This window comes from Orbicella franksi, chromosome 12, assembly GCF_964199315.1.
Source record: "Orbicella franksi chromosome 12, jaOrbFran1.1, whole genome shotgun sequence".
Taxonomy (NCBI): Eukaryota; Metazoa; Cnidaria; class Anthozoa; order Scleractinia; family Merulinidae; genus Orbicella; species Orbicella franksi.
This window is the reverse complement of record NC_138156.1, coordinates 2,073,802-2,098,926: the sequence shown is the minus strand read 5'-3', so window position 1 is coordinate 2,098,926 and position 25,125 is coordinate 2,073,802. Positions and strand designations below refer to the sequence as shown.

At 38.8% G+C, this 25,125-nt stretch overlaps 3 protein-coding genes and 1 non-coding gene across 6 annotated transcripts; 2 read left to right on the top strand and 2 right to left on the bottom strand.

Annotated features, from left to right (window-relative positions):
* Positions 1–32: 32 nt before the first annotated feature.
* Positions 33–15,233, top strand: LOC145462571 (uncharacterized). Of its 2 annotated transcripts, none has more exons than XM_081446125.1 (12): positions 33–260; positions 839–3,903; positions 4,029–4,202; positions 5,002–5,256; positions 5,600–5,833; positions 7,505–7,666; positions 11,053–11,250; positions 11,766–11,849; positions 12,221–12,292; positions 12,485–12,658; positions 13,423–13,596; positions 14,160–15,233. In XM_081446125.1, exons 2-12 carry the CDS (start codon positions 843–845, stop codon positions 14,348–14,350), a joined length of 4,779 nt encoding a protein of 1,592 aa, XP_081302251.1. In that variant the 5' UTR covers positions 33–260; positions 839–842; the 3' UTR covers positions 14,351–15,233. The 2 variants fall into 2 exon arrangements, with proteins under 2 accessions (XP_081302251.1, XP_081302252.1); XM_081446126.1 differs by lacking the exon at positions 33–260 and adding an exon at positions 666–727.
* Positions 6,911–6,997, bottom strand: Trnastop-uca (transfer RNA opal suppressor (anticodon UCA)). Its single transcript has one exon. It is a non-coding gene; the product is annotated as a tRNA-Sec (tRNA).
* A 150-nt stretch (positions 15,234–15,383) lies between the features above and the next one.
* LOC145462573 (ras-related protein Rab-35-like) lies at positions 15,384–20,722 on the bottom strand. Its single transcript, XM_081446130.1, has 6 exons — positions 20,644–20,722; positions 19,568–19,618; positions 18,481–18,604; positions 17,286–17,410; positions 16,773–16,897; positions 15,384–16,274 (listed from the first exon to the last, which is right to left on the bottom strand). The coding sequence occupies exons 1-6, from the start codon at positions 20,696–20,698 to the stop codon at positions 16,146–16,148; spliced, it is 609 nt and encodes a 202-aa protein (XP_081302256.1). The 5' UTR covers positions 20,699–20,722; the 3' UTR covers positions 15,384–16,145.
* A 247-nt stretch (positions 20,723–20,969) lies between these two features.
* On the top strand, positions 20,970–25,125 carry LOC145462572 (sn-1-specific diacylglycerol lipase ABHD11-like). 2 transcript variants are annotated; one of them, XM_081446127.1, is made up of 5 exons: positions 20,970–21,088; positions 21,552–21,699; positions 21,974–22,306; positions 23,170–23,357; positions 24,183–25,125. In XM_081446127.1, exons 1-5 carry the CDS (start codon positions 20,970–20,972, stop codon positions 24,355–24,357), a joined length of 963 nt encoding a protein of 320 aa, XP_081302253.1. In that variant the 3' UTR covers positions 24,358–25,125. The 2 variants fall into 2 exon arrangements, with proteins under 2 accessions (XP_081302253.1, XP_081302255.1); XM_081446129.1 differs by having other exon boundaries at positions 20,996–21,691.

Here is a 25,125-nt window from a genome sequence, read left to right as displayed (position 1 = left end):
GTGTTGTTAGTAACTCGTCTCGCATCATGGAGAGCAACCTTAACGAGACTTAAATCTTCCCGATCAAGAATAGTCTGAAAATCTCGCTTCCCATAGAAAGCTAGCTAATCAGTCGAGGCAGTGTAAAAGACGCATGATAGATACATGGGTATTTACTTCGTTAAGAATGTGACCTGGAGGAATCGAATTTTGATGCGCGAGAGATGAGGCACGACCACACACCTTGACCTCACTGTCTTTGTTTTGGTTTCCCAATAAAGGTAATATTGGTCACATTAATTAAGTTTGTTATTAGAAATAGGGTATCTCACACTAACGTAGTAAAATGATTGTTTCCAAGTTATGACTTCTCAAAATTCATTACTTTTCTTTGTTGATTTAACTGTGTTGTTTTCCATTTATTTTTGTTACCTTTCACTGCTAGCAAACGGCAATTCTTTATTTAATTGATTAGTAAGAAAATAAGCTAGTTTTGGAAATCTAACCTGATTTCATTCTTTAGATTTGGATATAAGAGAAGTCAAATGACCCGAAAAAACAGCCATTGAAAAGTGATTAAAGAGTTCAGATTCTTTTGTGAACGCACCACTAAAATGGCTGAAAATGCAGGTGACATCTCTTGGGTCTTAATTAAGCTCCTAAGTCCTTAGCCTCGAGAAATCTATGTTCAGTTCAAATGATTTCTTTGTCGTTATATACAATTAATATTGGATGTTTCCAGCTTATGGTGTGTCCCTGCCAGATCTTAAGATCTGTCCTACAAAATATGATGGTAAATTTAACTGATTTACATATCTCGCACGATTTCACAATTAATTTTCTTGTTTTCCTTTCATAGAGAAATGAGGATCGCACTCTACATCACAAGTATTCTTTTCAATTTACAATGCTTTTCCGTTGGTTTCAAAAGCAAACTCAGAAAAGAGACAGATAGCAAAAACTCAGTGCAAACAGTTAAATATCAAGAGCATCGAGATGTGTCCTTGCTTTATGGAGCTACAAAGGACTTGGAAGATTCTGGCCATGTAGCGGTGAACGATTTTGAAGGGAGTGGCGAAAACCTAATTCCAGATTTCAAAAAGACGAAGAAAACTAGAAAGCATCATCTGAAAGGTCTGATAAGGTTTCCTCATGGACGAAATGTCTCTGCGACGAAAAAGCAAACCGTTCTAACTAATAACAAGAATCTAATTCAACATCAGGACCGTGGAGTTGTGGCGCCTACTGTTAAGGTGCGTCAAGTTTATCCTACTAAACCAAAAAGAAAAACCCTTGGCATTAAAAGTCATCTGAAAAACACATATCGAACAATAAAAAAGCATAAAATACCAAGCAGAAACACTCGGCGCGGATATACAACAAGGAAACGAACCAACGTAGAAGACGATCTAAGCGACGAACGTCAAACCATCTCAAAGACTCTCAGCTCCCTGGACGATATTCAAGGTTCGTACAGCAGGGGACTCGACATTGACGGCATGGATATCAAGGAAGTTAATATGATCGATAATAGGACTCTCTCAGACTATTTTCACGCCTTAAATGATAATGCAAGTGATAGCGCTAACAACAACAACAATTATGAATACACGCCTACATCCACTCAACCTGCAGCATACCCAAAGTTAGCATGGGATGATGGCCCCGCGCCTTCAAACACAGATGAAAACAGTGGTAATGATGATTTCTACGATGCCATCGACCGAGGAGACGAGCCTCCACCGATTAAAATGAAAAAGGTTCGTCCAACAAAGTCTCATTTCAACAAGATGATGCACAAATCAAACAAAGATTCCAGCTCCATATCGGCAAATCCACATTTAACCTCTTCTTCTAAATTTCGTTTACCCTCCCAGGAGGACTTTGAAAACTTTTTTCGCGGAATGCTGGATCATTTTGGACATGGAAGAAACTCAGACAAATCTGAAGAGCAGAGTGAAGCTGATGATGATCATCACGAACCTCTTGGTGGTCAAAGTAACATGACAGCCTTCTTGGACGCTCATGGTAAGCATCGTCAAGGAGATGTGACAAAACTTGTTTCGTTGGGAAACCCAGAAGTAGTGCAAGTACCAAAACAAACGCAGCACAACAATGTGGGTTCTGATGTTGATACAAATCCACCGGTTTTCAACGATGAACAGGTCGGAAGAGATGGAGAAGGATTTGCATCGTTCCTTCCACCACCAGGGAATCCTAACACGTGGACTGGTACACTTGACAACAACAGATACCCATCACATGATCCCTCGTCATCACCAAACAATCCGGCGGAAAATGCGGGTAATCCTCCCTTTACTTTGCATATGCCACATCAACAACATGCGAAACAAGTCAATCCATATTTTTCGAGGCCGCAAGAGGACAGCTCACCTTTGACTCCACCTTTTACAGGAACTCGAATCATGGGGGGCAAAATATCCGGGGGTCAAATTTCCGGCGGTTTGATTCAAGGGGGACAGATAAAAGCAGGGTCGATAGAAGGTGGCGTCATTAAAGGAGGCCAGGTTACAGGCGGGCGAATAACCAACGGGACTATGGAGGGTGGCGTGATTTCTAAAGGACAAATGTTAGGAGGACACTTAGTGGATGGTAGACTTGAGGGAGGGCAACTGTTAGGCGGAAATGTCTTCGGAGGGAGAATACTCGGAGGGAGTGTGGAAGGGGGAAATATAAAAGGTGGAGTGGTGGCAGGGGGGAGATTTCGAGGAGGAAATATGCAAGGAGGTGTACTTAAAGGAGGTGAAATACAAAGCGGAATTATAAAAGGTGGTAAAGTGGAAGGTGGTATTTTGCACGGAGGTAACATTGAAGGTGGCGAGTTAAAGTTTGGGGATATATTCGGAGGGACTCTCAAAGCTGGCTCCATGCTAGGCGGACAGCTGAAGAATGGTACAATTGAGGGAGGGACATTGAAAGGAGGAACAATAGAAGGAGGTGTACTCAAAGGGGGAATCATGGAGGGTGGGCAACTGAAGGGAGGGCTTGTTCTCGCTGGTAAGATCAAGGGTGGAGTCATTGAAGGAGGCGTAATAGAGGGAGGGGAGATTGGAGATGGTGTTATAATAAGAGACGGTAAAGTTAATGCTACAATCATAGGTACAGGGAGTTCTATTGATAAGAATCAGAGTCTTGGTGGGTTGTTTAAACAAGGGGAAAATTCACAGCAGTTGGGACTCAAAGTTGACCAGCAGAAATATCACCTCCAAAGTGGCAATACTGTGCATCAATCAAAAGCCATGTCAGCCTCAGCCACAAACCCACCAACACATATCATCACAACTGACCATGGGTTAAAGGCAGTCAATCCAAATTTTAACGTTAAGGTACCTTTACGCGAAGGAACTCTGAAAATGCTAACGGAGGAAAATGATTCAACGGAAGACGACGACCTTGAAAAGTTATTGTTTGAGGGGAAGTCTGCGAATGAAAACACCCCTGAACTTTCTTCTCAGAGGTTCTTTGAAGAACAAGACCAGCCCAGTCTTGTTCAAAAGAAAGATTCCAAGCAACACCATGTTGTTTTGGACGGAGTCGGTTTTGATCTCCCAAACGAAGATTTCGTGGATCTCATTGACAAAATGAAGCGCGGCCCAAAAGCGGTTGAAGACCTCTTCAGTTATTATACAAAGCCAAACATAAAAGAGCACTTAAAAATCGGACACATTTCAAAAACAACAAAGCTATCAACTTCTCCGCATCTTAAAAAAATTGAACATATCAAGCCAGAAGATCTGGAAAAGAAACTTAGCAGCCCTACGAAACCTAGGTCCAGTGTTACGCGGTCGGATAAGGATAAGAATGCAAACAATGACAAGGAAGAGGAATCCATTTCAGCATCATCAGCTGCTCACAACGGAAAACTTAAGGCCTTGAGTTTTAGTACAAAGGACGCTGAGAAACGTAAGTGATCAGTGCTAACACAAAACAACATGCAACGAAGTAGACTACTAGGAAACGTCAGTTTTTTTTTTTTACGTTGTGTTGTGTTGTGATGTGCGTTCTTTTCTATTCTTTATCTTTATCAGTGAGGCCGACATATCACTGGTCTTTAAACAAACTCATCAAAGATCGGATACCAGGAAGTCCAGGGCCAGCTATACGAACACACGGAGAAATGACAGCTATAAGGGGAGGACTTCATCTTAATGGTCATAACGCATGGCTGGGAGCTGGTGACTTCTCTGGAGGATGCATTAGTGGTATGGTAACATTATAGTCGTGTTATTGTGATGTAAAAGAAAACAACTACATAAAACACAAAGGAACACTACTTCTATGGCTTTGATACACTGAGATATCTCAATCCCGGTAATACAATAATTGTTGAATTAATTGAATCGGAAGTGAAGCGAGAAAAGAGAGAACTTTAACACAGCACGAAATAGCAACTTAACTGTTCCGTAAAGCTGCCGTAAAGCTGCCGTAAAGCTCGCATTTACGGAACTTTACGGATCTTTACGAAATCGTAAAGTTGAACTTTAAGCGTCTTTACGGGGTTCTGTTAAGACACATAAGGGGATACATTTACGGAACTTTATCGCATCGTAAAGTTGCGTGAAGCTGTACTTTACTATGTCCGTAAAGTTTTTTCAAAGCACTGTAAAGGCATCCTTTCATACGGATTTACGGACACGTCGCGTAAAGCTGTACCTTACTATGTCGGTAATGTCCTCTTAAAGCGCTGTAAAGGCATCCTTTCATAAGGCTTTATGGACATCAAAGCCACGCAAATGCAAGCCCAATATCGTCCGCATTTTGTTCTGTTCAGCACTCCACTAAGCTCAAGCACTTGCTGGAGGGCGCAGGATACCAGGCTGATCTTAGCATTAATTTTCCTCATCTTACACACCTAAATCAAATTCCAAAACTTTTACTTATTACTGAACTAAATCCGAATCAAGCCATTTCTAGTACCTCACTCCATGAAAGGTTTAGTAACATCCTCCCCTCCTTCTTTCATTCATTCATTTATCCTTAAACACGGTTTACTCTGCTCAGATCCTGATACCTGTGATGATGGCCTATCGTTTGAGATGACCTTTCGACTAGACAAGGATGCTCTAAAGTACAACGACATGAAGTACATCGTGGATTCGGGAGCCTCGACTTTTAACTCCAAAGGCTTTACGTTGTACACGGTACAAGGGAATCTGAGAGCTGATTTAGCAGTTGCAAACAAAGAGTTTTGTGTACAAATTCCTCTGATAGTACAAAGATGGCAGGACGTTCTTGTCACATGGAAGAAAAGCGAAGGTAAATACCACTTCAACAACACCGACTCGGTCGCATGGCATGATCATAATTTGCAGTTTAGTATTTATGAAATCCCTTGAGTTGAGTTGTCAGGGTTGTGACGGGGTTATGCGTACGTGTGAACGTGTGTGAAATAGGATCACAACTTTGCCACCCACCTTTCCTTTAGCAACGTGCAACAAACTTTGCCGAGAAGTGATTTACTAAAAATCCCTAAATTGGCTTTACTCTTGAACACCGTGCCGAGTTTGTTATCGCCTAGTATGCGTTTCTACCTATTCGCTCGTTGTTTAAGTCTAATAACAACACCATTAATCGATTGTCGATCTTATATCTCTAACAGGAATGAAAATGTACGTTAACTGCGAGCTGAAGGCGCACTCCAAAGGGAGTGAGCACTGCATTGGCTGTCACTCTCACGGCTGTCACGTGACAGACACTAACACGCTTCTGATGATTGGCAGGCCAAACTACAGCCCTCACTTTCACTGTACCAAGTTTGACAGCGGCGACATTTCCTTCTGGGAGCGGTACCTGTCCACTAACGATGTGGAAACATTGTGTGGAGCACCCACAGGTAAATTACATGTCTTTGATACTCAGACGGCAAAATTCAAATTCCATTATAAAACAGAAAATATGAAAAGTATAAATCGGCAGAGAAATAAAGTACATAAATATTATCCTATACATAAAGTGGAAAAATGGCCCGATAATATATGTTTTCAACTTCCAGCCTGAATGAAACCAGATACTGGAAATTGCAGTCTAAATTTCCGCATCTTGCACGAGTCGGGTTGATAATTTAGCATAAATTTGCATCATAACATCCTTGGAACAATTCACAAAGGATACACTACATCCCCGGGACTACGTCGCATCACTGTCATTTGGATAATACTCCACAGCGTGCAATGAAATAAAATAGATGAGAAAATTCATCTACTCTTACGGTTGGCAGCCGGATTGTCGCCTGCTGCTTGAACAACGAGCGAAAAAAACCGTTTGCTCTTTCATGCCAATCGAAATGTTTTTGTTAGGAGTGGCGTGACACGAACAAAAGATAATCCTTTGCTAATATTGCTCAACATCGATCGGTTCAACAAAAAATAACTTTTACATTGACAATAATATTTGATTATTCTTTCAGTCGTTTCGTCTGGTCGTCTCGCTTGAAAGAGAAATCTACATAATTATACAACTGAGTAGTTTGTGTTATTGGAACGAGTCACTCTTGACCTCAAAAAATGAACCCGCAGGAAAATTCTTAAAGACCAGTCGTGAATTGCATGATTTGGTCTTATTTTGTGGAACCCTTTTGAAAATGGAGGTTTCCTCCTTGTCACTTATATAAAAAAATGCAATGGCATAATGCTGCATTTTCATTGAGTTGTTACTGAGCCGCGGACAATATCTTTTAAATAGAGGCGATTGGCACAATCGCAGGGAAAATGCCAATAATTAGGAAATACGACCAAAGAGAGATTCATTACGCTGTTTCCTAGGGAAAAACATGTCCCCATAGGAATTTAATGATCTGGCTCCTAAATAATGATGCTGCAAGTTTTCGACCGGAACGAGAGCGGAATAATCCTCGAGAAATATTTGACATAATAGACAAAGCTGGTGTTTTGCATCAAAATAAAGCCATGAACGCGCAGAAGGCGGAATCGAACCGCTCCGACGCTAATCGGCTACAGGTTTGAAGCCTGCACCCCACACCAGTGAGGGTCATCCGCGCAATATAGCAATTAGCCATCGATGGTTATTTATTTCCTCCACACTGTACGCCTCCACACTTGTGGTACGAGAACGGGTATCGACAAATAACAGATGATTGTATTTTCCTACAGAAACTTGCATCGTCTGTTTCTTCCGAAATATTCTTCTATGAGCTTATTGATTTTTTCCCCCAAAATGTAGCATTATTGAATGGTGTCGTTTGTTTATGATAACTTGAACGCATCTCATTTACGCATGCGTAATAATAACACATCAAATTTGCGCTCTATTTTGTGCTTTAAAATGGCTATTTTTTGTAAGCATGAATATAATAAAACTTAATTTTATGAATATTGAATTTATTTTGCACATGGAGAGGTCATTTTTTATTTCTTTATTTACTTATTTACTTATTTATTGATCAAATAACAGGAGAAAAGGTCTAATATTCGTATTCTACGAATTATTTAATTTTATATCTTCTTTGAGTAAGTATCTATTTATTTATTTTTTGTTTAATTTTCAGGTGAGACCGGTGACACTGAGAAGGCCAGCGCATCGAATCCCACTACTTTTCAGGAAACTAGTCAATTGGCATTATCAGCAGCGCCTGTCAATCAAGCTACTTTTCGAGCCAATCCAGTGCAAAGTTATATCGCAAATCAACCATATTTTAATCGATTTACAGGTAAGGGGGTGATGACGCCGTCTTCTTACCGTCCAATGTCAAGATTTTCTAGTTTATCTTCAAGTGAGGCAAGTACTTTTAATAGATACAACACCTTCCCTGCTGCCTCTACATCGGGTCTTAACGGTGATAATAGACTCGATCGTATAACGAAACAACACAAGGAGAAACCTGTTTCAAGGCAATTGGAAAATAAGGAAATGTCCCCATTCTCAATGTCAGGGACAATACCACTTTCAACCGGAAACATCCCGATTTCCCGCTCTAACTCTTATTTATTTCATAACCTTTTTCCTCTTGCAAACTCTAATGATCTGCGTGGAAATGATAATAAGCAGAATAAGGGTACTGGCTCCTCGTTTTATTCGAACCCTTTCACGCAAAACGCAATTCTGACAAATTCATTGCCTTATTCCCATAAGGAACGTACGTATAGTGTAACGCCGCACCCTGTTGAAGCAGGGTCACTGAGAAACAGATTTACGTCTGTTTCACGAACTGACGCGTTAGCAAGCAATATTGGTTTATATGAGAACCAAAACAAAATTACTTCTTCTTCGCCATTAGTAAATGGTTATCTAAAAGATAGTACATTCCCGAACGATGGGATCACGCATAGTTTCCATAACACTGAAACTGGACAAGCGTTGCCTATTAACCCATACTCGTATTTTAGACTTCCCGTAAAAACAACTCGAAGAGATAATTTTCAGCTAACTCAATATTCGTTCTTTAAGCCTGTTTCTACTAACGTAGCTAATGATTCCCCTTTTCGATCACCATTGAACAGTGCATTTTACCCCCGCCTCCCTCTATTGGGGAAAGGCGGTAAAATCTCTTCAGCTGAAGATAAAGTTGTAACTGAAGGGGAACTAAAAGAGAAAGGGTTGCTTAGCGACATTTTGTCGCGAGACCACATACGCCGCAAACCTGGTAAAGTGAGAAAAGAGCAATTAAGAAACAAATAATCTTGAAAGTATGTTATTAAGCTCAACTGATAAAAAAAAACTCCTACGGAAATTAGCATGGGATATATAGTGGCTGAGGGTAGCCAGTATTTTACAGCTGGATATAGCATGGCATTTTTTCAAAAACGAACGGCGAGCGAGAATTTATCAGCGAAAAAACTACTTAGACTATATGAAGACGTGTGCTATGTTCTTTTGTGAGGGAGAAGTCACGTCAGTTTCCGCGTGAAAGGAAATAGCAGGAGTCTGCACGCAAGCTAAAAGCTACTGAAAGTTTTCAGGAGTGAGTAATTTAACATTATTTTTAACCACTTGTATAACGCCTTTTTATTCTTGTAACACTTTTAACAGTGAATATAATACTGTATTTAAATTTCAATCTAAATATTCTTATTAATCAGTAATTATTCTTATTAATTATTAATTCTTGTTAATAATCTTATTAATATTCTTATTCATCATTTTAATCCTTTTAATGAGTGTTTTATACCCCTTATCGCATTGCTGTAAAATAAATTACTGATTCTCGGCTAGTTGAACGAGAGATATATCCCCCAAAGAAACTGCAAAATGTACATACATTTCATTGCAAGCCCCTTTTTTACCTGCATTTCATCAAAATTACCCTCTATCATTATTTAATTGCTACTGTGTTCATTATTTAATTGCTACTGCTGGACATCTATTACCATAGATTACCCTCTATGATAAGAGTGCTGTTTTAGAGAACTCTTTTTTCTGTTCTAAAAACCACCGGTTTAGTAGAACTGTTGAAATGTAGAACTGCTGTTTTATTATGAAGGTAAAAGCAGAATTCATAACCTTTTGGCAAGTTAAGTTCTTTCTCTAACGAGTTCGAGTCTTCTTGAATTGTTGACCAATCAAGACGATGCTTGTTCTCGATTGAGTTAATACAGTAAGCACACAATGAGACGGATATCAAGAATCCGCCAACAATCTTTACTGCATGACAAGGGGTTGTTAGTTTTGTTGGAAAGCCTTCCTTCCGTAGCTATCCCTTCACACTTTCCTTGATTTTCTCTCTCTGGAATGAGCCGCTATACTTATCTGGCTATAAACAAAGCTTTTCGTGTTATTTTTCATACCAGTTACCACTCTTGTTCAGTGATCTGGTTAATGCAGTAGATATTGGTAGATCCTTTGAAGAATCGTCCCATCATTTATACTGTCCAGGATCTGCTTTAATATCGAGACCTTGCAGTTATTTTAAACTTTAAACTATCAAAAATCAGAGTGAATAGGAAGTCAGCCGTTTGAACTTGTTTCCTAATAAAGACATTTTTTCGTCAAAGAATGGATTCGTTTTGATGTTTTCTGTACATTTATCTCAGGTATTGGAGTGGTAACAACAGTTTCTCTTCTCTTCTTTATTCTGCTTCTCTTAACGTTTCTCTAACCTTCTTACCCCCAGTACCTGGTAAATTTCGCACGAATAGCCATCGGAGGTGTCACTGGAGAAGTCCTATAAGAGACACTGTACTAAACAGTAAAATATGCCCGATTTACAGTATGCAAATTATATTGGATTACCTTAAGCAACCACAAAAAGTTTTATGCTTCATTTTATACAGTTTTCAAACAAGACTTTTGTTGACAAACTCAAACATGTACTCGCAAAGATCGCGGCCTACCAGATTACGTTTCTAGACTCAAAAAAATTACGGCAAAATTAACTATAACTATTTATGAGGTTCAGAAAGCCGGCGATGTGACAATTAGGACAATTTACCATTTTGTCGGCATAGAGCAGAGGGTTATGTGCGGGTTTAGGTGTGAGGTGAATAGTTGGATTAGAGTTTGTATGTCTTGAGCAGAGTAAGACATTATGAGGTCAGCCTTCGCCACGTGCACAAGTCATGTTCGTCTTCTTTTTCTTCGTTATGCACCAATGTGGGTTTCGTTTTATTTCTTTAGTGCTGTTATATAAAATTAGATCCCCGTAAGATCCTATATCACCAAGTATTTGTATGCAGTACGTTAAATTAGGATACCCAATAAAATCTCAAGGGTGGCACCAATTCCTTGTTCGGGGGCTTACTTTTTCCACCTGTTGGTTTTTAGAGGTTTCGTACTCGACTTTGGTTCACTTAGCTTTCACACTTCAGTAACAGTCTGCGTTACCTTTAATGATTGAAAAAATAGCTTGGTAGCTTGGCTGACCAACGCGTCCAAAATGATCACGTGTATCTGGACGTGCAGTGGAGGATAAATTCCCACTTTGAAACTACAAGTGGGTGGGGGGGGGGGGGGGAGGTGGGGTAGAATACTTTCCTTCGGTGGTAATGGGATCAGTTTAGTGGACAACTTCTGTAATAGCTATGATGCCGGGTACGCGCATGCTCGTTGGATAAACTGGAGTTCACTTGAGTTCACCGAAGAATTTAAATTTTTACTTAGGACTAGTTCCCAGGGCAAATGGTTTGAGTCATCAACTGTTCACAGCCTGGAGTGTGTGGAGCCCATGCTCCAAGACGTGTGGAGTTGGATTTCGGGTTCGCAAACGCTCCTGCATTAATCCTAGGCTCTTCCCTACTGGCGGGCTGTGTACCGGGCTTTCCATTCAACATCAATCATGTTTTGACCGAGCGTGTCCTGGTAAGAAAACTGTATCTCTGAGTGACTGTGTGTCTCTGTCTGTCTGTCTGTCAGTCTGTCTGTCAGTCTGTCTGTCTGTCTGTTTGGCTGGCTGGCTGGCTGGCTGGCGTACCGTCCATTTATTTGTCTGCTCGTCGTGGTCCGTGATACTGATGAATTGACATCGTATCACGACAAACTTATGTTCTTAGTTAATCACTAGATCAGCCAATTTTAAGATAACAGCAGCACCGAAAAATATCGTAGACTTCAAATATAAGAATAAACAAAATGAAGAACTGATGACGGCGGAAAGGATAGAAAATACTATGGCCCTGTATTTAACATTTTAAACTTTACAGTAAATGCCGCGCATTACTTGTTTCGAAAAAAAAAAGTGATAGATGATGCTGTGGTAACCAGTTACAGCTCGAATTATGGGAGACTAATTGGAAAAAATGAACGAACGTGCGAATGGAAGAGCCGCAGGCACAAGTTTTCCCTTACCGTTAGCTTTATATATCTCTATCTTACAGCATACACTCAGATGATACCAAGCTCAAGCCTTTCTGGACCACAAGTCCGACTGTTTAACTACAATCCACTGGCACTTTATTCAGGTAATTATAAAAGTGCATGAAACCCCAGAAACATCATCAGTAAACTGTCCAAGATTTATCAAGAGCTCTCAAAGTCCAACAAATTTTAGGAACATTATGGCAGTACAAACTTCATCACCATTTCAACTGGTATAAACGCATATTTAGGTAGGATTGGTCAGAATAAGTTAACAATTGAACTGGGTAATAAAATTCAACAGATACGATCTAATGTTTTTCGAGAAAAAGGTAGGTTAATATTGTCATGCAAAATGGGATCAATTATTTTCAAAAGTTCTTTAACTTGGCATTTAGTATATATCTTTAGTTTATCCGAGTTAAAATTTATGTTTATCATCTGATCAGTAACAACTTTACTTTCAACAATCTAGGATTTCACTTTCCTCGAATTCCCAGTTTACATGGTGTTACTGAAACTGCTCTCGCTCGTGCACTGGTTGTAGGTAAGGAAACAATCAAGAGTGCTTTGATCAATGTAAAAGTCTTAGTAAATCCCAGGTTGGATGTTATCAATCACCCGTGTTGGCTGCCAGTGTACAGGTGCATACGATATGTTTGCTTTACATTGGTGTCAGTTGAATTGTATTGCTATAAGGGAGGCAGTGATTAAGGACTTTTTTTCCACTTCGATACAGACGGGGGATACAGTGACTGGTCAGAGTGGGGTACCTGTGACAGATCGTGTGGAGGAGGTGCACAGGTACGGACTAGAATCTGTAACAAGCCCATTCCCTCTGGGGGCGGAAAGATGTGTCATTCATTAGGTCCAGCCATTCAAGTTCGACGCTGTAATCGTCATGGCTGCCCAGGTACGGACTTGTGTGATTTTAGTATAAACGATGTAAAACTCAGATAATCCAGACAAATTTAATATGTTGGGGTGAGGATCAATACACCTCACATTACATAGACAATTAGAAATAAGAAATCAAACTCTTCAGTCGGCTACTAATCTAGAACTTACCTTCAGCAAAGATTGAAAAAAAATCAAAACTTGCGATAGCAAGGAATACTTTTAACGGGCCACAAAATTTGAGAAAGCTAAGTTCTCCAGCAACGAACTTAGCACGGATAGAAGACTTTTGGAGAAACTGCATTCCAATTTAAGTTGAGTGGGATCAGTAGTCATGAATCCTCGTTTTCGTGGATGCGGCCACTCGCGGCCATTTATCCTGAATGAAAAGGGCGGGAAAAATGTAAGTCGCAAAAGCAGTAACATTTAACGCTGGAGTTTTACTTACCTTCAGTCGTAGACAGTGATGTTTTGCGATATCCCAGTCAGCTGGTGATTTCGTGGTAGATGTCTTTCGTTTCCAGAAGGAATGAAGCAGATAAATTGGAAATGAAGCTCAAAATTACGCCCTACCTTGAAACAAGGTCTAGTCGACATGGTCGTGGACGTTGTCTAGTCAACTGACTCGACGCATGCGCTCCACGTTCTCTCGTACCAATCCGTAACGACCATGGGTGACGAAAGAGTCGAAATGTTTACTTTATCTCACTTCACATAAGTTAGCCTGTTAGATTGCCTTCAGAAGTGTGTGACTGTGTTTATACTTGTTGTTTTCCACAGTTGATGGAGGATATAGTCCATGGAGCGGGTTTGGTCCTTGTTCAAAAACATGTGGCAGCGTACGCTTTCAACGCCGCATGCGAACTTGTACAAATCCTGTACCAATGAACGGCGGGAAGCCATGTTTTGGACAACCTGTCCAAACTAGAGCCTGTAGCATACGGAGCTGCCCAGGTACTCTAAAGTGTAGACAGATTCTGGCACGACTCGACCCCCCATTAGCAGGGTTTTTTCCGATTTTTTGGGGGGACTAAATAGTGTAATGTGACTCAGATTTTGTAGTCTGTCAACAGATTCCCTGGGCTGGTTGCTCTTATCGCCACTTTTCCGTCTTATACCCTCGTGGGATATAGTCGCTGTCTTAGCTATAGGATACGTCATTCACTCTGTACAAATCTCTACAAAGGATGATGATTGGCTACCTGCGAATTGTTGAGGCAACCCGTGTCGGGGGAGTGGGCGGTACAATGGCCTAGCATCCCATATTGGGGGAGTCACTATAATCCATGTCATAATTTTTAGGAAAGTTTATTTTTTGCTGCTTACAGAATGCGCAACGGTGCCGGCACTTAAGAGTCATCTGGCTTATCCGGTTCATGGGATTATAACGGACTAATTTCTCATCTGTTGTCTTATAACACAGTAGATGCGGGGAGACAACTGGATCATTTCTGACACTATATATTCTCGAAACTTGAAGTACTTATCTGATTCATTCAATTGTTTATTTTACGTAGTTGATGGAAGATACGGTATGTGGTCACCATGGCTACCTTGTGATGCAGATTGTGGTGGAGGGATTCAAGAGAGAAACCGCTTTTGTAATAACCCGGCTCCACAGATAGGCGGAAAAGACTGTGCCATGCTGGGCTCTGACAAACAGACACGCCTGTGCAACCTGTTCCCTTGCAATGTTAATTTTCAGTGATACAGCCGCCATTATTTGGAATTTCAGGTGAAGCACCGAGTCACCAAGTCACCCGTGAAATCGATCACATTACGTCTACAAAGAACTCCATTGGCTGGCCAAAACCAATATTAATTCATCATCATTATCATCATTATTATCGCCATTCATCGCTGGCCATCCAACATGTACAAAAGCTGATCAATATACACTGACGATGATCAAAAACGAAGGCATTCATACAATGTCATAATAACCCTGTTGTTCGGCAATAAAAATACGAAAAGTTAATAAAGAAAGAATTAGTTCCATTGTCCTGGCAGTTAATGCGTGCATTGTAAAACAGGAAGCTTGCCGTCAGCTCGACTTTCAAATTAATTATTGTTACCTAGCAACAATACTGACTATGAACAAAAAATTGCAGGTTCTTTCAAGATTGACTTTACATGCTGGTCCAATTCGAATTATTCTTGTTTAATCATTCAACCATAGCTAATATGATGCTGCAGACCAGAAAGTTATTCATTGCCTCTTTTTCGGAGCGTATGATCAGAAACTTCAGAGCACTTTCAAACACACAGAAAAATCTCGTTATTGGTTTACATGTGAACAGTCGCCTGAACATGTCAGGAATGTTACTATTAATTACCGTTTTGAAGCATTAATATGTAGTCACTCCAATAGTAACTTCAATGCCCGTTATACATGTCTTCAGTTTAAAATAAATATATATTTGCGAACAACTGAATATGTTCTTCGTGAGCGGAAAATTCGTCACAGTCGGGATTCACTGTATGGGCGCTGAAAAACTGCTTATCATACAAGTACGAAAATTTTTTGGACAAAGTATGTCAACTTCAATCAGGTTCAACTGATGAGTCAAGTAAGAAATTACCAGAAGAGTTACTAGACTGTGAGCGTTGACAACCAATGTAGGGAAGAATAAAAAGTCTGTTATGACGTAGCGAGAAGCTCGCGAGGACAAAGTTGGCAATCATGGTTGCTCTCCATAAAAGAGAGATGGAATGTAGAACGGGGTAGCAGTCTTATGTAACATGTATTATATACACTTCTACGCATTCATTTATTTTTTGCCACTCCACACAAATGGCAAAGTTCCAGCAATTTTCTTAAAATAATAACAACTATAAATTTAACAAAAACTAAGGATTCTGTACACAAAGGAAGACAGGATTGATCAGTTCAAGCGTTTGAGTTCAAGCTCAGGTGTCAAATCACTATCATTAGGCTGATTAGCACTCCGTGGCGTCCGTTTAGTCTAATCAACACTCCGATTGGCTTAATAAGCATTCCAGTTGCCCCGAGAATGGCAAGCTTTCATTTGGGTGTAAGAGTAGAGCCATATACATGTATTTATCTTTACACTACATATAGTGTACAAATTGTTTCGTTCTCCATTTTAGAGGTGTGATTGCTTCAAACAAGGCTACCGCACAAAATTCTGTGTAAATTGACAAATGAAAGTCTGAGGTAGAAACAAGAGACTTTCAATTAATTATCAATCTAAGCAAGCTGCACGCTGCAGGAGCAGTCAAGATGAAAGTGCAGACTCTTCCTGGGATAGTTTTATCAAGAACTGGACTTGAAACTCAAACTCATGAAAGGAAAGAGAGGTAAAGAACTGCAGTTTCGACTGTGCTCTGTTTTGGTAGTGTACATGGACAACATGTAAAACAGGGTTAGAGGTTAAATCTTTGGTATTCGGCCCAAGAGGTAAATAAGTATCCATATTTTACCACAGTTCGTAGACTGTGTCATTGATAGAGTTCTAAAATCTGACTTAGACATGTATATATTAGCAGAATTTTTTCCTCCCAGATTTCTTTCTGTCCTTTTTGACTTTTATAACTCCTGATTGTTCATTGGCCTTTGCTTGTTGTTCTTTCTTTTGCCGTAAAACCATGCGAGTTATTGCATTGAACACCTGGAAAAAAACAAGCATTAAGCAGTCAGTATAATAAAATGGTTGACTCTTTTAAGAAATAGTCACTTAAGGCGTTCCTAATTATGACTGACTGGTGAAAGACTGTCCAACTGGCTTACCAAATAAGTAGTTGACTGTTGTTGCTGTTATTATTGTTGACTGAAGGATCGACTGACTGACAGACAGACAAACAGACAGACAGACAGACAGACAGACAGACTGACTGACTGACTCATTGAAGCAGAGTTCCTTTGATTAATGAAACTTTTGAATTTGGTAATATTTGATAAATACTACTCATTGTTTTTCTTAAATTGAACTTTATCTGGGAAATTAACTACATGAACAGGTCCTATAGGCTGAGTGATACTTTGCTCTAAAAGTATTCTTGAACAATGTATCTTGTTGTGAGTGTCTTCCAGAGAAAAATGAGGGTAGTCTGTCATGTTTTTCCAAGGCAAAGAAAAGGCTCTATAAATTTACCAAATTATCACATACCTCTTCTACATTTTTGTTATCTTTTGCACTTGTTTCAAACACTTGGATCCCCATTTGTTCTGCAAACTTCATTGCATCCTCTTTTTCAACAACTTTCCTTTCTGGATTATCATCTTTGTTACCAACTGTGTAGTGACACCAAGAGAGGTAAAACAGATTTTCACCACAAAACAATCTATCCCCTGACCAAATTATCAAGAGAACAGTCGATTGAAAGTAATAACCTCTCTATATGAGTCATTATCTGAGTTGTCACGCAAGGCCAAATGCTTTTTGTTAAAAATATTTTGTGTATAGCACATTGTGGTCCCCCATTTCCTTCAGAGGACTAATGCTCAAAGGGAAATATGAAGATATTTTTCCAGCACTTCCATTTACCTTACAGTAACTTCTCTGCCTCCCCTCAATATTCTGCTGAATGCTTTTCTGTCCTCATTGCCCAGCATTTAATTCCCATTCAATAACAAAATTTGAATTAACATTTATTTATGTTATTACATTGAACATACTCACCCAAAATTCTCACAACTTCATCGCAATTTTGATCAATTTCATGTAGCCATCTTTTCACATTAACAAATGTGTCAGCACTTGTCACATCATACACCACAATAACTCCATGTGTTCCTCTGTAATACCTAACACAGATACAGAACTAACCAATGAATTATTGTTGTAGGAGACATGTCTGCGGTGCATTGATATTCATCAAAATCTACATCTTTCATTTGCCTCATTATTTATAAATCTAAGTCTTCTTTGCATCTGAATTGGGGAAGTACAGTGGCCTTATAATTACTGTGCTGGACTCCCGACCCAGTGTTCTGTATTTGAACTCTGGCTAGGGCCACTGTGTTGTGTTCTTGGGCAAGACACTTTACTCTCACAGTGCCTAGCAACTTCAACGGGCCAACCAGGACCAGCCAGCCAGAATGCTGGTGAGTGATCTGTGATGGACAACCATCCCATCCAGAGGGAGCGTGGCCATACTCCTAGCCGCTTCATGCTACAGAAACTGGAGTTATTAAAGGCCTGAGAGATATAAGCCAGTCTGGATTAAGAGGCTTTACTTTATGCATTTGAAATGTTGATGTTACCTGTATAGGAACCAAGATCCTGCCTACAGGAAGTAGCAATACTCCTAGGCTACTCCAATCCACTCAACAGGAAAAGACATTGTACTCAATGCAGATTAAAGTAATCCTGTGTTATTGATAGTTATTGCCGCAATATTAATGCTGAGACCAAGTACATCCAAACAGAATTTTACAGTAGCAATCACCAGCTCAAATTTAAGATTTTCTATCACCATTCTTACTAGCTTCTAGGGTTGCGCCTCACATGGGTAACTTTATTTTCCCGTTCGCGCAATTCCTATTGGTCCTTTTCTTCTTTTAATTATATTGTAATTTTGTGACCAATAAAGTTGATAGACAAAGTAGACAAAGCTCAGTTACCCAAGCCACCTTCAAGTTAATAAGGAAGAATGAGAAAAATACTCAGTGGAAAAAAACCGTAAATATGGAGAATGCCAATATCCTTCAAACCTGTTTATTCTAGCATTCAATACCAATATTAAATCATAATCAATTCTCAGATGTCAAAATATTTTAACAACAAAACAAAATGATAATGTATTTTCTACCACAAGTTTTGAAAGTACAGTGTAACTGTAAGAGCTATAAATTGCTCAGAGTGTGTTACTTACGTCGATGTTATGGTACGGAATCTTTCTTGTCCAGCTGTATCCCAAATCTGTAATTTCACCATTTCACCATCCACATTGATCTTTCTTATCTTAAAATCCACACCAATAGTCGTAATGTATGATCCTGTTTCCAATAGTAAACCAAATAGATTCTAATAATTTTTCAAGTTAAATCACATATAATGTATCAACAATAACCTACATTTGGAGAAAAGTATAAACAGACACAAGCACATGGACATTTGTGACAGTAAAGTGCAAGGCTAACAAAATTAAAAAAATTGGTAAGTGGTAAAAAATAGTCACCAACTGCAAATTATTAGTTGTCATATTGTAAAGTAAATGACGTAATAAATGCTCAAGGGTTTGCACTGCAGTGAAAGGCGAAGCAAAAGGATGGATTGACTCTGTGAACGCATTATTTAGTGTGCCCTAAAATAAAGAAGCTGCAAAATCAAACATGACGATCCAGTTGGCGATCAAAGAATCATGGGTTTGTTTTATTACATCTATTTGAATAAATCGTATCTTTCATCCACATGTAAGGTCGCTTTCCTCCAAGGTTAAAAGATTGACGAAAGAAAAGGTGAGTCGCCCACTGGTGACCGTCTCTTAGTATCTGGTTGCAATCACTCGATTTCTGGTTGCACTGGTGACCAGTGAGTCATAATTTCACACCCTGACAGACAGAGAGTGCTGTATTGTAAGTGTTAATTTAATGTATTATTTTTTGAATATTTTCACATAACACTGATTTTTTTTTGGAAAGACTCAGTTCAAGCTGTCAACAGAAAGAAATTCTGTTGTACATATAATGTACAAGATTGACAGTTTCACAATGTAAAATTTAAAAATGCTAAAGAGCCCTCATTCTTTAGTCCTTAACAGTGTACAAAAAATGTCACGTGTTCACAGTTCAAGAGTCGTCAGTGCAAAACCTTTTGGTACACTACTATTACATATGCTTTCAAACTTTCCCAAAACAGTACATCAAGGTAAAAACATTATCAAGCAATTTAATTTACCCTAAATTTCCATTTTAGTATCAATCAACATCGAAACTCATTACAAATTTAGGTTAATTTACCTGAAAACATATTATCGGCAAACCTGAGGAGCAAACTGCTCTTTCCAACACCTAGGTAGTGAAATAAATCTTAGGTTAGAGGAGAAAAGAAAGCATACATGTAAACATTTTAAACTCGCAATCACACTAACACAGCTTTACATAAAGTGCAAGTGACATTATATGTGGCTCTCATGTACATATAACTGGACTAAAACCTGAACCTGCTAAGTTGGTAGAACTGCTATCATCTTTGTGACTGCATAAGTTTCAGAATAATGGCATATGTACTAAAACCAGGAACACCGAAGCCTTACAAATAGGCAGTAACTTGGCAGTAAATTAGAAGCTGTTTATGATATTTGCAGACCAACCTTTTGAGGGTCTCAGTACATGTACTACACGACAACTAAGATCTCCTTCACATTAGTACATTTCAATACACGCTACACTGTTGTCACGTACAGCTCAGTTGAACTGATATTGCGCTCACTATCACCTAGATATCCCATGTTTTGTTTTCTGGACACTCTTAGTAACTACAAGATCACTTACTGAGTGCCCTCTCTCTATAGTGCGTACACATACACATTACTGATGTCAAATTCACTCTTTAAAAACTTACGTTACGTACGAGATCGACATAAACGTTTTGTCAAAAATGTTTACTCTTAAAATATTTTACTAGCATTACAGAAGAACTGTCTGAGCAAACAATGAAACAATAAATTTTCTAAATAGCTAAAATAGAGCTAGTTCTTACCAATATGTGATCGAATTAACATGTTAACTTGATTTACAATTCGTCAGAAAACGAAGCTTACAAGATCATTCATGTTACGTTTTAGTTACAATGCAAAGTTGACCAGTTTGTTTACAACTGCTTTATCAATCGACCGGGGCCCGCTTTTCACAATGGCCACGCTACAGAGAAGAGAATTATGTGTGTACGAAGACACCAATATATTATCACAAGATTTTACAATGGAATAGTTTGTTTGGGCGCCAATGAGTTTTCACAAACTGTTGTGGGTTTGGACGAAGCGATGTCAGATTTCACCGGTTCATCTTGAGGCCACCACGAAACTAGTACTCACCACTATCTCCAATGATTAGGAGCTTGAATAAATGATCATAATCCCTCGCAGCCATACCACAATACTCATTTAAAATATATATAAAAACCTATATAGAACAAGGAATATTTCGCCTTTGCTACCACAGGAAGTAAGCTTATATGAGAAGTCCAATGAAGTTTTGATCACGTGGTATTTCGAGGTGGGGCTTAGCTCTAACCAGTTTTCACACGGCAGCTAGCAAAGGCTTGGCTTCCCGGCGCTTCTTTCAATTACGTAACCTGGCCAACTAAGTGGAACGCCTTGCAATGAATGTGTTTTTCGTTTGAACCTGCAAGTCCTGCAAAATGAGCCTTTTGCGATTGAACAGGCTGTTTCAACTTGTCCATAAGCAACGCATTTGCCTTAAAAGTGGCCACATGCTAAGATGCCAAAATAGTTTACCATACAGTACTATATATGGAAGGTACCAAAGAAAGTTTGTTTCAACAGGAAGTTTTTGAGGGCTGAAAACGGAAGGGAAGATCATGTTGAAACTACACCCTCGCTGAGGCTGGCTAAAGATTTAATTTTTGTTTGACTGGGGAAAACTGGGAGGAAGGAGTCAGATTTCTCTCTCGATTTGAATTTAGAAAATAGATGCAACGAAGCCTTATTCAGCAGTTATTTAGTTGCTTTTTAATATTGAGAAAGGAGTTCTCGATTTATGATGTTGATCATTGGCCAAGCACATGTAAAATCTGAATCTAATTATCATAAACATAGCGTTCTATTAAAACTCTAACATACATTTGCTCAAATACCAGATTTCACAGATAATAGCTTCGATGTCTATTCAACTACCAAGTGACCCACAAAAGCAAAAAAAAATATGCGTCATTCCCTTCTGGGCAATGAGGTTGTTGACTGTCTATTTCTTTTCTAATTAGTTCAGCAGTAAGGCTAGCTTATGAAAGCATTGATGCAACCACTGATGGGGAAAAGCTACCTCCTCTGGTTATTCTGCATGGCCTGTTTGGATCCAAACAAAACTGGAGAACACTTGCCAAACTGTTCCACAAGGAAACTGGTAGGCAGGTAACCATCACATGCTTTTTTTGATATTTTTCTGACCTCTTTACTTGTAATGTCTTACCACTGAAATTAGGGTTGGACCTGTCACCACTTTTTTGGATCTTTTCGGTAAATTATGGCCAGTTATAATGTGCATTTACATTTCATACTTGGAGAATGTGTGGCTTCTTGTCCAATTGTAAAAAGATTGGTGACTTCAATAGGAATTGAACATCCTACCACCTAGCACTCTACAGATGATAATCCTGTAACCTGTTTCTTGCTCTCTTCGTTATAGATAGTAACAGTTGATGCAAGAAATCATGGAGAAAGCATGCACAGTCCCGAAATGAACTATTTTGTTCAAGCTGTTGATGTATGGAATTTGTTCCAAGAGCTGGAGCTTTCCAGGGCAGTGCTGATGGGTCATAGTATGGGTGGAAAAACATCAATGACATTTACTCTGTGTCATCCTGAATATGTGCACAGCCTCATAGTGGTTGACATGTCTCCTGCCAAAATTGGTGTGGATAAAGATATCCCAAGTTATTTAGCAGCAAAGCGGGGAATGAATTTAAGTCTCATCATGGACAAACGAGATGCTGAAAAGATGTTGGTGGATGTCGTACCTGTGAGTAAAATTATATTTTAGTGATGGAACGATTGCACAATGATGTTAGGTAATGACTGACTAATGGCTAATAATTCATTCGTGGAAAAAGAGTCAGTGACTGAAATTTCACTAGAAAACAGTACTGGAGGTTATTTTGAGCCTACATAGTTTATTCATAGCCACGTCCCAGCTTTCAGTCCATACATGTCAAAAACCAGGGCTTTTGAAAGTCAACAACTGTACAGGTGTGGCACTGCTCAATTTGGTCCAACCTGCACACTTGCAATGATGCTCAATAATTCTAACAATCCACAAATCCCTGTCCAATCAGATGCTTTCCCCCACATAATTTGGCCCCAAAATCCAGCACAATTTTTTTTCTCACACCCTCCCAGAAGCCCTGTGTAGAGGCAACAGTGTGTCAGGTATATGTACATGTTTGCATTGAAAGACTGTCTGCTTAGGTGATATTATGGATTCATGACTGTGATCAGAGATATGTGCATCAGTACTGATGTTTTTTTCAACAGACCTTGGATAGAGTTTCAAATTATTAACACCATCAGCTACATGCCCTGCCTTGGGAAATTTTGGGTCAAATAATTTGAACAGCTTTAAAAATTGTTGTTTCTTTGTTCCAGATTTATTACCTAATGGTAACCATAATTTTACAGTGAGTCAACGAAAACTACTTAATAACAATCTACTTTGAAATAATTTTCAATTGATCTAAATATGAATCCATTTTAAGCTAATACAACTTATGCAAGCAAGTACACACGTATGAAATTTTTGAAGCGTTGTAAGCGGGAGGAAGTGACAGTGTGGCCTTTCCCTTCTGATTAACATTCACTGTGTTTTGATCTTATTATCTCATACAGAATGCATTTTTGAGGTCATTCTTCTTAACAAACCTTGTAAAAACAGAAATTGGATTTAAGTGGAGAATTAATCTAGAAGCCCTAGAAAACAACCTTTCAGAAGTGTCAGGCTTTCCAACAGATTTTCCACACCAAGAATTTAATGGAAAGACACTTTTTGTTGGTGGAGCTAAATCAGACTATGTACGGTGAGTGTTGCTCAGGAATTACGGTACAATCCTGAAAATAGTATGGCTGGAACTAAATTAATCTACCTAAATGAACCATTCCCTTTTAAGTTGATTTAGTATTCTTGATATACACTGGCTGAGGTCTCTACTTTCAGGTGGTTGCTCTTTCAAAGCCATTGCTTTTGAGAATTAGGTTGCTAAATCTATTGTTTCTCTCAGGGGTTAGTACTTACATCTGAGATTCTGCAGTTCTGCAGCATAAAGGCACACTATGATAGAGCAGAGGATGCCTGTGTAACCCTAGATTAAGGATGAAACTTGTGACAAAATTAAAATAATCGTTACATAGGTCTCCCTGATCTGACCATTTTACAAATTAAAGGTGATATGAGTCATGTTCCTTTACCTGATGTTTATGGGGCGTGAGGAATGTCTGACATGCGGCAATGTAGAACTTTGTTAAATGTTTGGCATGGTTTTCATCCTTGGAGACTCATTAATGCATAATCAGATACAAGCTTGAGGGTCTGTCCACTAGCCTCCTGTGCAGATTTTCCTTTGGCTTGTCATACATTCCTCCCCAACAAACATCTGTTGCAATTCATTGGGGAGGAATGCGTGAGCCAAATGAATGTCAGCTCAGGGGTCTACCTGTTCACAGGCTACAATGACGTCATGACAAAGCAAGTGTTACAGTAATTAACTTCTCTCCATTCTTTTTTTTACCAATGGAAAAAAGTTATGCAAGTGATTACTTGTAAAAAGGTTAACCACTTTGGTTCAAATCAAGCTCCGTGGTGCAATTACATCAACCTAATAATATTTTAATATCTTTCTTTTAAGGTTAGAGGATTTCCCTGAAATTCACAGACTTTTTCCCAGAGCTGACATTAAATTTATACCAGACAGCGGGCACTGGCCTCATGCAGAGAAACCAAAGGAATTTTCACAGACTGTGATAGACTTCTTAGATGAATGTCTCCAAGGTCATGAAGGGCAGCAGTTAGATGATAACTGAGATATACCATATATTTATATTATCAGTAGTATATTACAACATAAACATCAAAAGGGTCTGTAAACCACTTATTTTTTTCACACCATTTTAATGTTGTCAGATTATGTTTTGTATATAGTTTTAAGGGTATTTAACAAGAACAAAATAGAGCCTTCAATATTCTTAGTTCAATGTACTGGACATAACCAGTCTGTTTCGACTTAACACATTTTTAAAATAACGTACTGCTGTTAAATCATGTAAGATTCTCTACAATGTAAAATCAAGTTTTAAAATGAGTTGAGGTCAACTCTTTACTGTCATTTTAATGAAAAGATATAACCATATTTTTTTTTACAAAATCAGAAATGAAGGAGGCAAATTTCAGAAGATTCACAGCTAGTAGATAAAAAAAATAATATTCTAAATTTTGACCATTTATCATCTGGCTTCATGAAATTAATTCTATAAAATATTCGTATTTAATTTTTCACCTGTACGAAAAATATTTGAAAAATAAGTACTTTTGCAGAGTTAGTTAATTTAAAATATTTTATAGAAGAAAAATTATGTATTTGTACATTTTTGTCAGTTGATAAAATTAATTTGAGTCATGATCTCTGAAGGTGGGAGAGGTCAACAGAGGACGCGGTACCATATGACATGGATTTATGACAGGTGTTTCATTTTGTTAAAAATAAATTTGTTTTACTAAATAAATTGTGGAGACCCATGACATGGAATTATGGCTAGAGTCTCGGTTCACAAACAATTTCAATTTTTTTCTTT

Bases quoted from the DNA above. Each gene is read 5' to 3' on its own strand.
- LOC145462571 (XM_081446125.1), top strand. From the start codon at position 843: ATGAGGATCGCACTCTACATCACAAGTATTCTTTTCAATTTACAATGC. The intron at 5,257-5,599 runs GTAAATACCACT...TATCTCTAACAG, and splicing joins CACATGGAAGAAAAGCGAAG to GAATGAAAATGTACGTTAAC. The intron at 12,659-13,422 runs GTACGGACTTGT...TGTTTTCCACAG, and splicing joins TAATCGTCATGGCTGCCCAG to TTGATGGAGGATATAGTCCA.
- LOC145462573 (XM_081446130.1), bottom strand. From the start codon at position 20,698: ATGGCTGCGAGGGATTATGATCATTTATTCAAGCTCCTAATCATTGGA. The intron at 17,411-18,480 runs GTAAGTAACACA...TATCTGTGTTAG, and splicing joins TTCCGTACCATAACATCGAC to GTATTACAGAGGAACACATG. The intron at 16,275-16,772 runs GTATGTGATAAT...GTTTTTTTCCAG, and splicing joins ATAACAAAAATGTAGAAGAG to GTGTTCAATGCAATAACTCG.
- LOC145462572 (XM_081446127.1), top strand. From the start codon at position 20,970: ATGAGCCTTTTGCGATTGAACAGGCTGTTTCAACTTGTCCATAAGCAA. The intron at 21,089-21,551 runs GTACCAAAGAAA...TTTTCTAATTAG, and splicing joins TACAGTACTATATATGGAAG to TTCAGCAGTAAGGCTAGCTT. The intron at 21,700-21,973 runs GTAACCATCACA...TCTTCGTTATAG, and splicing joins ACAAGGAAACTGGTAGGCAG to ATAGTAACAGTTGATGCAAG.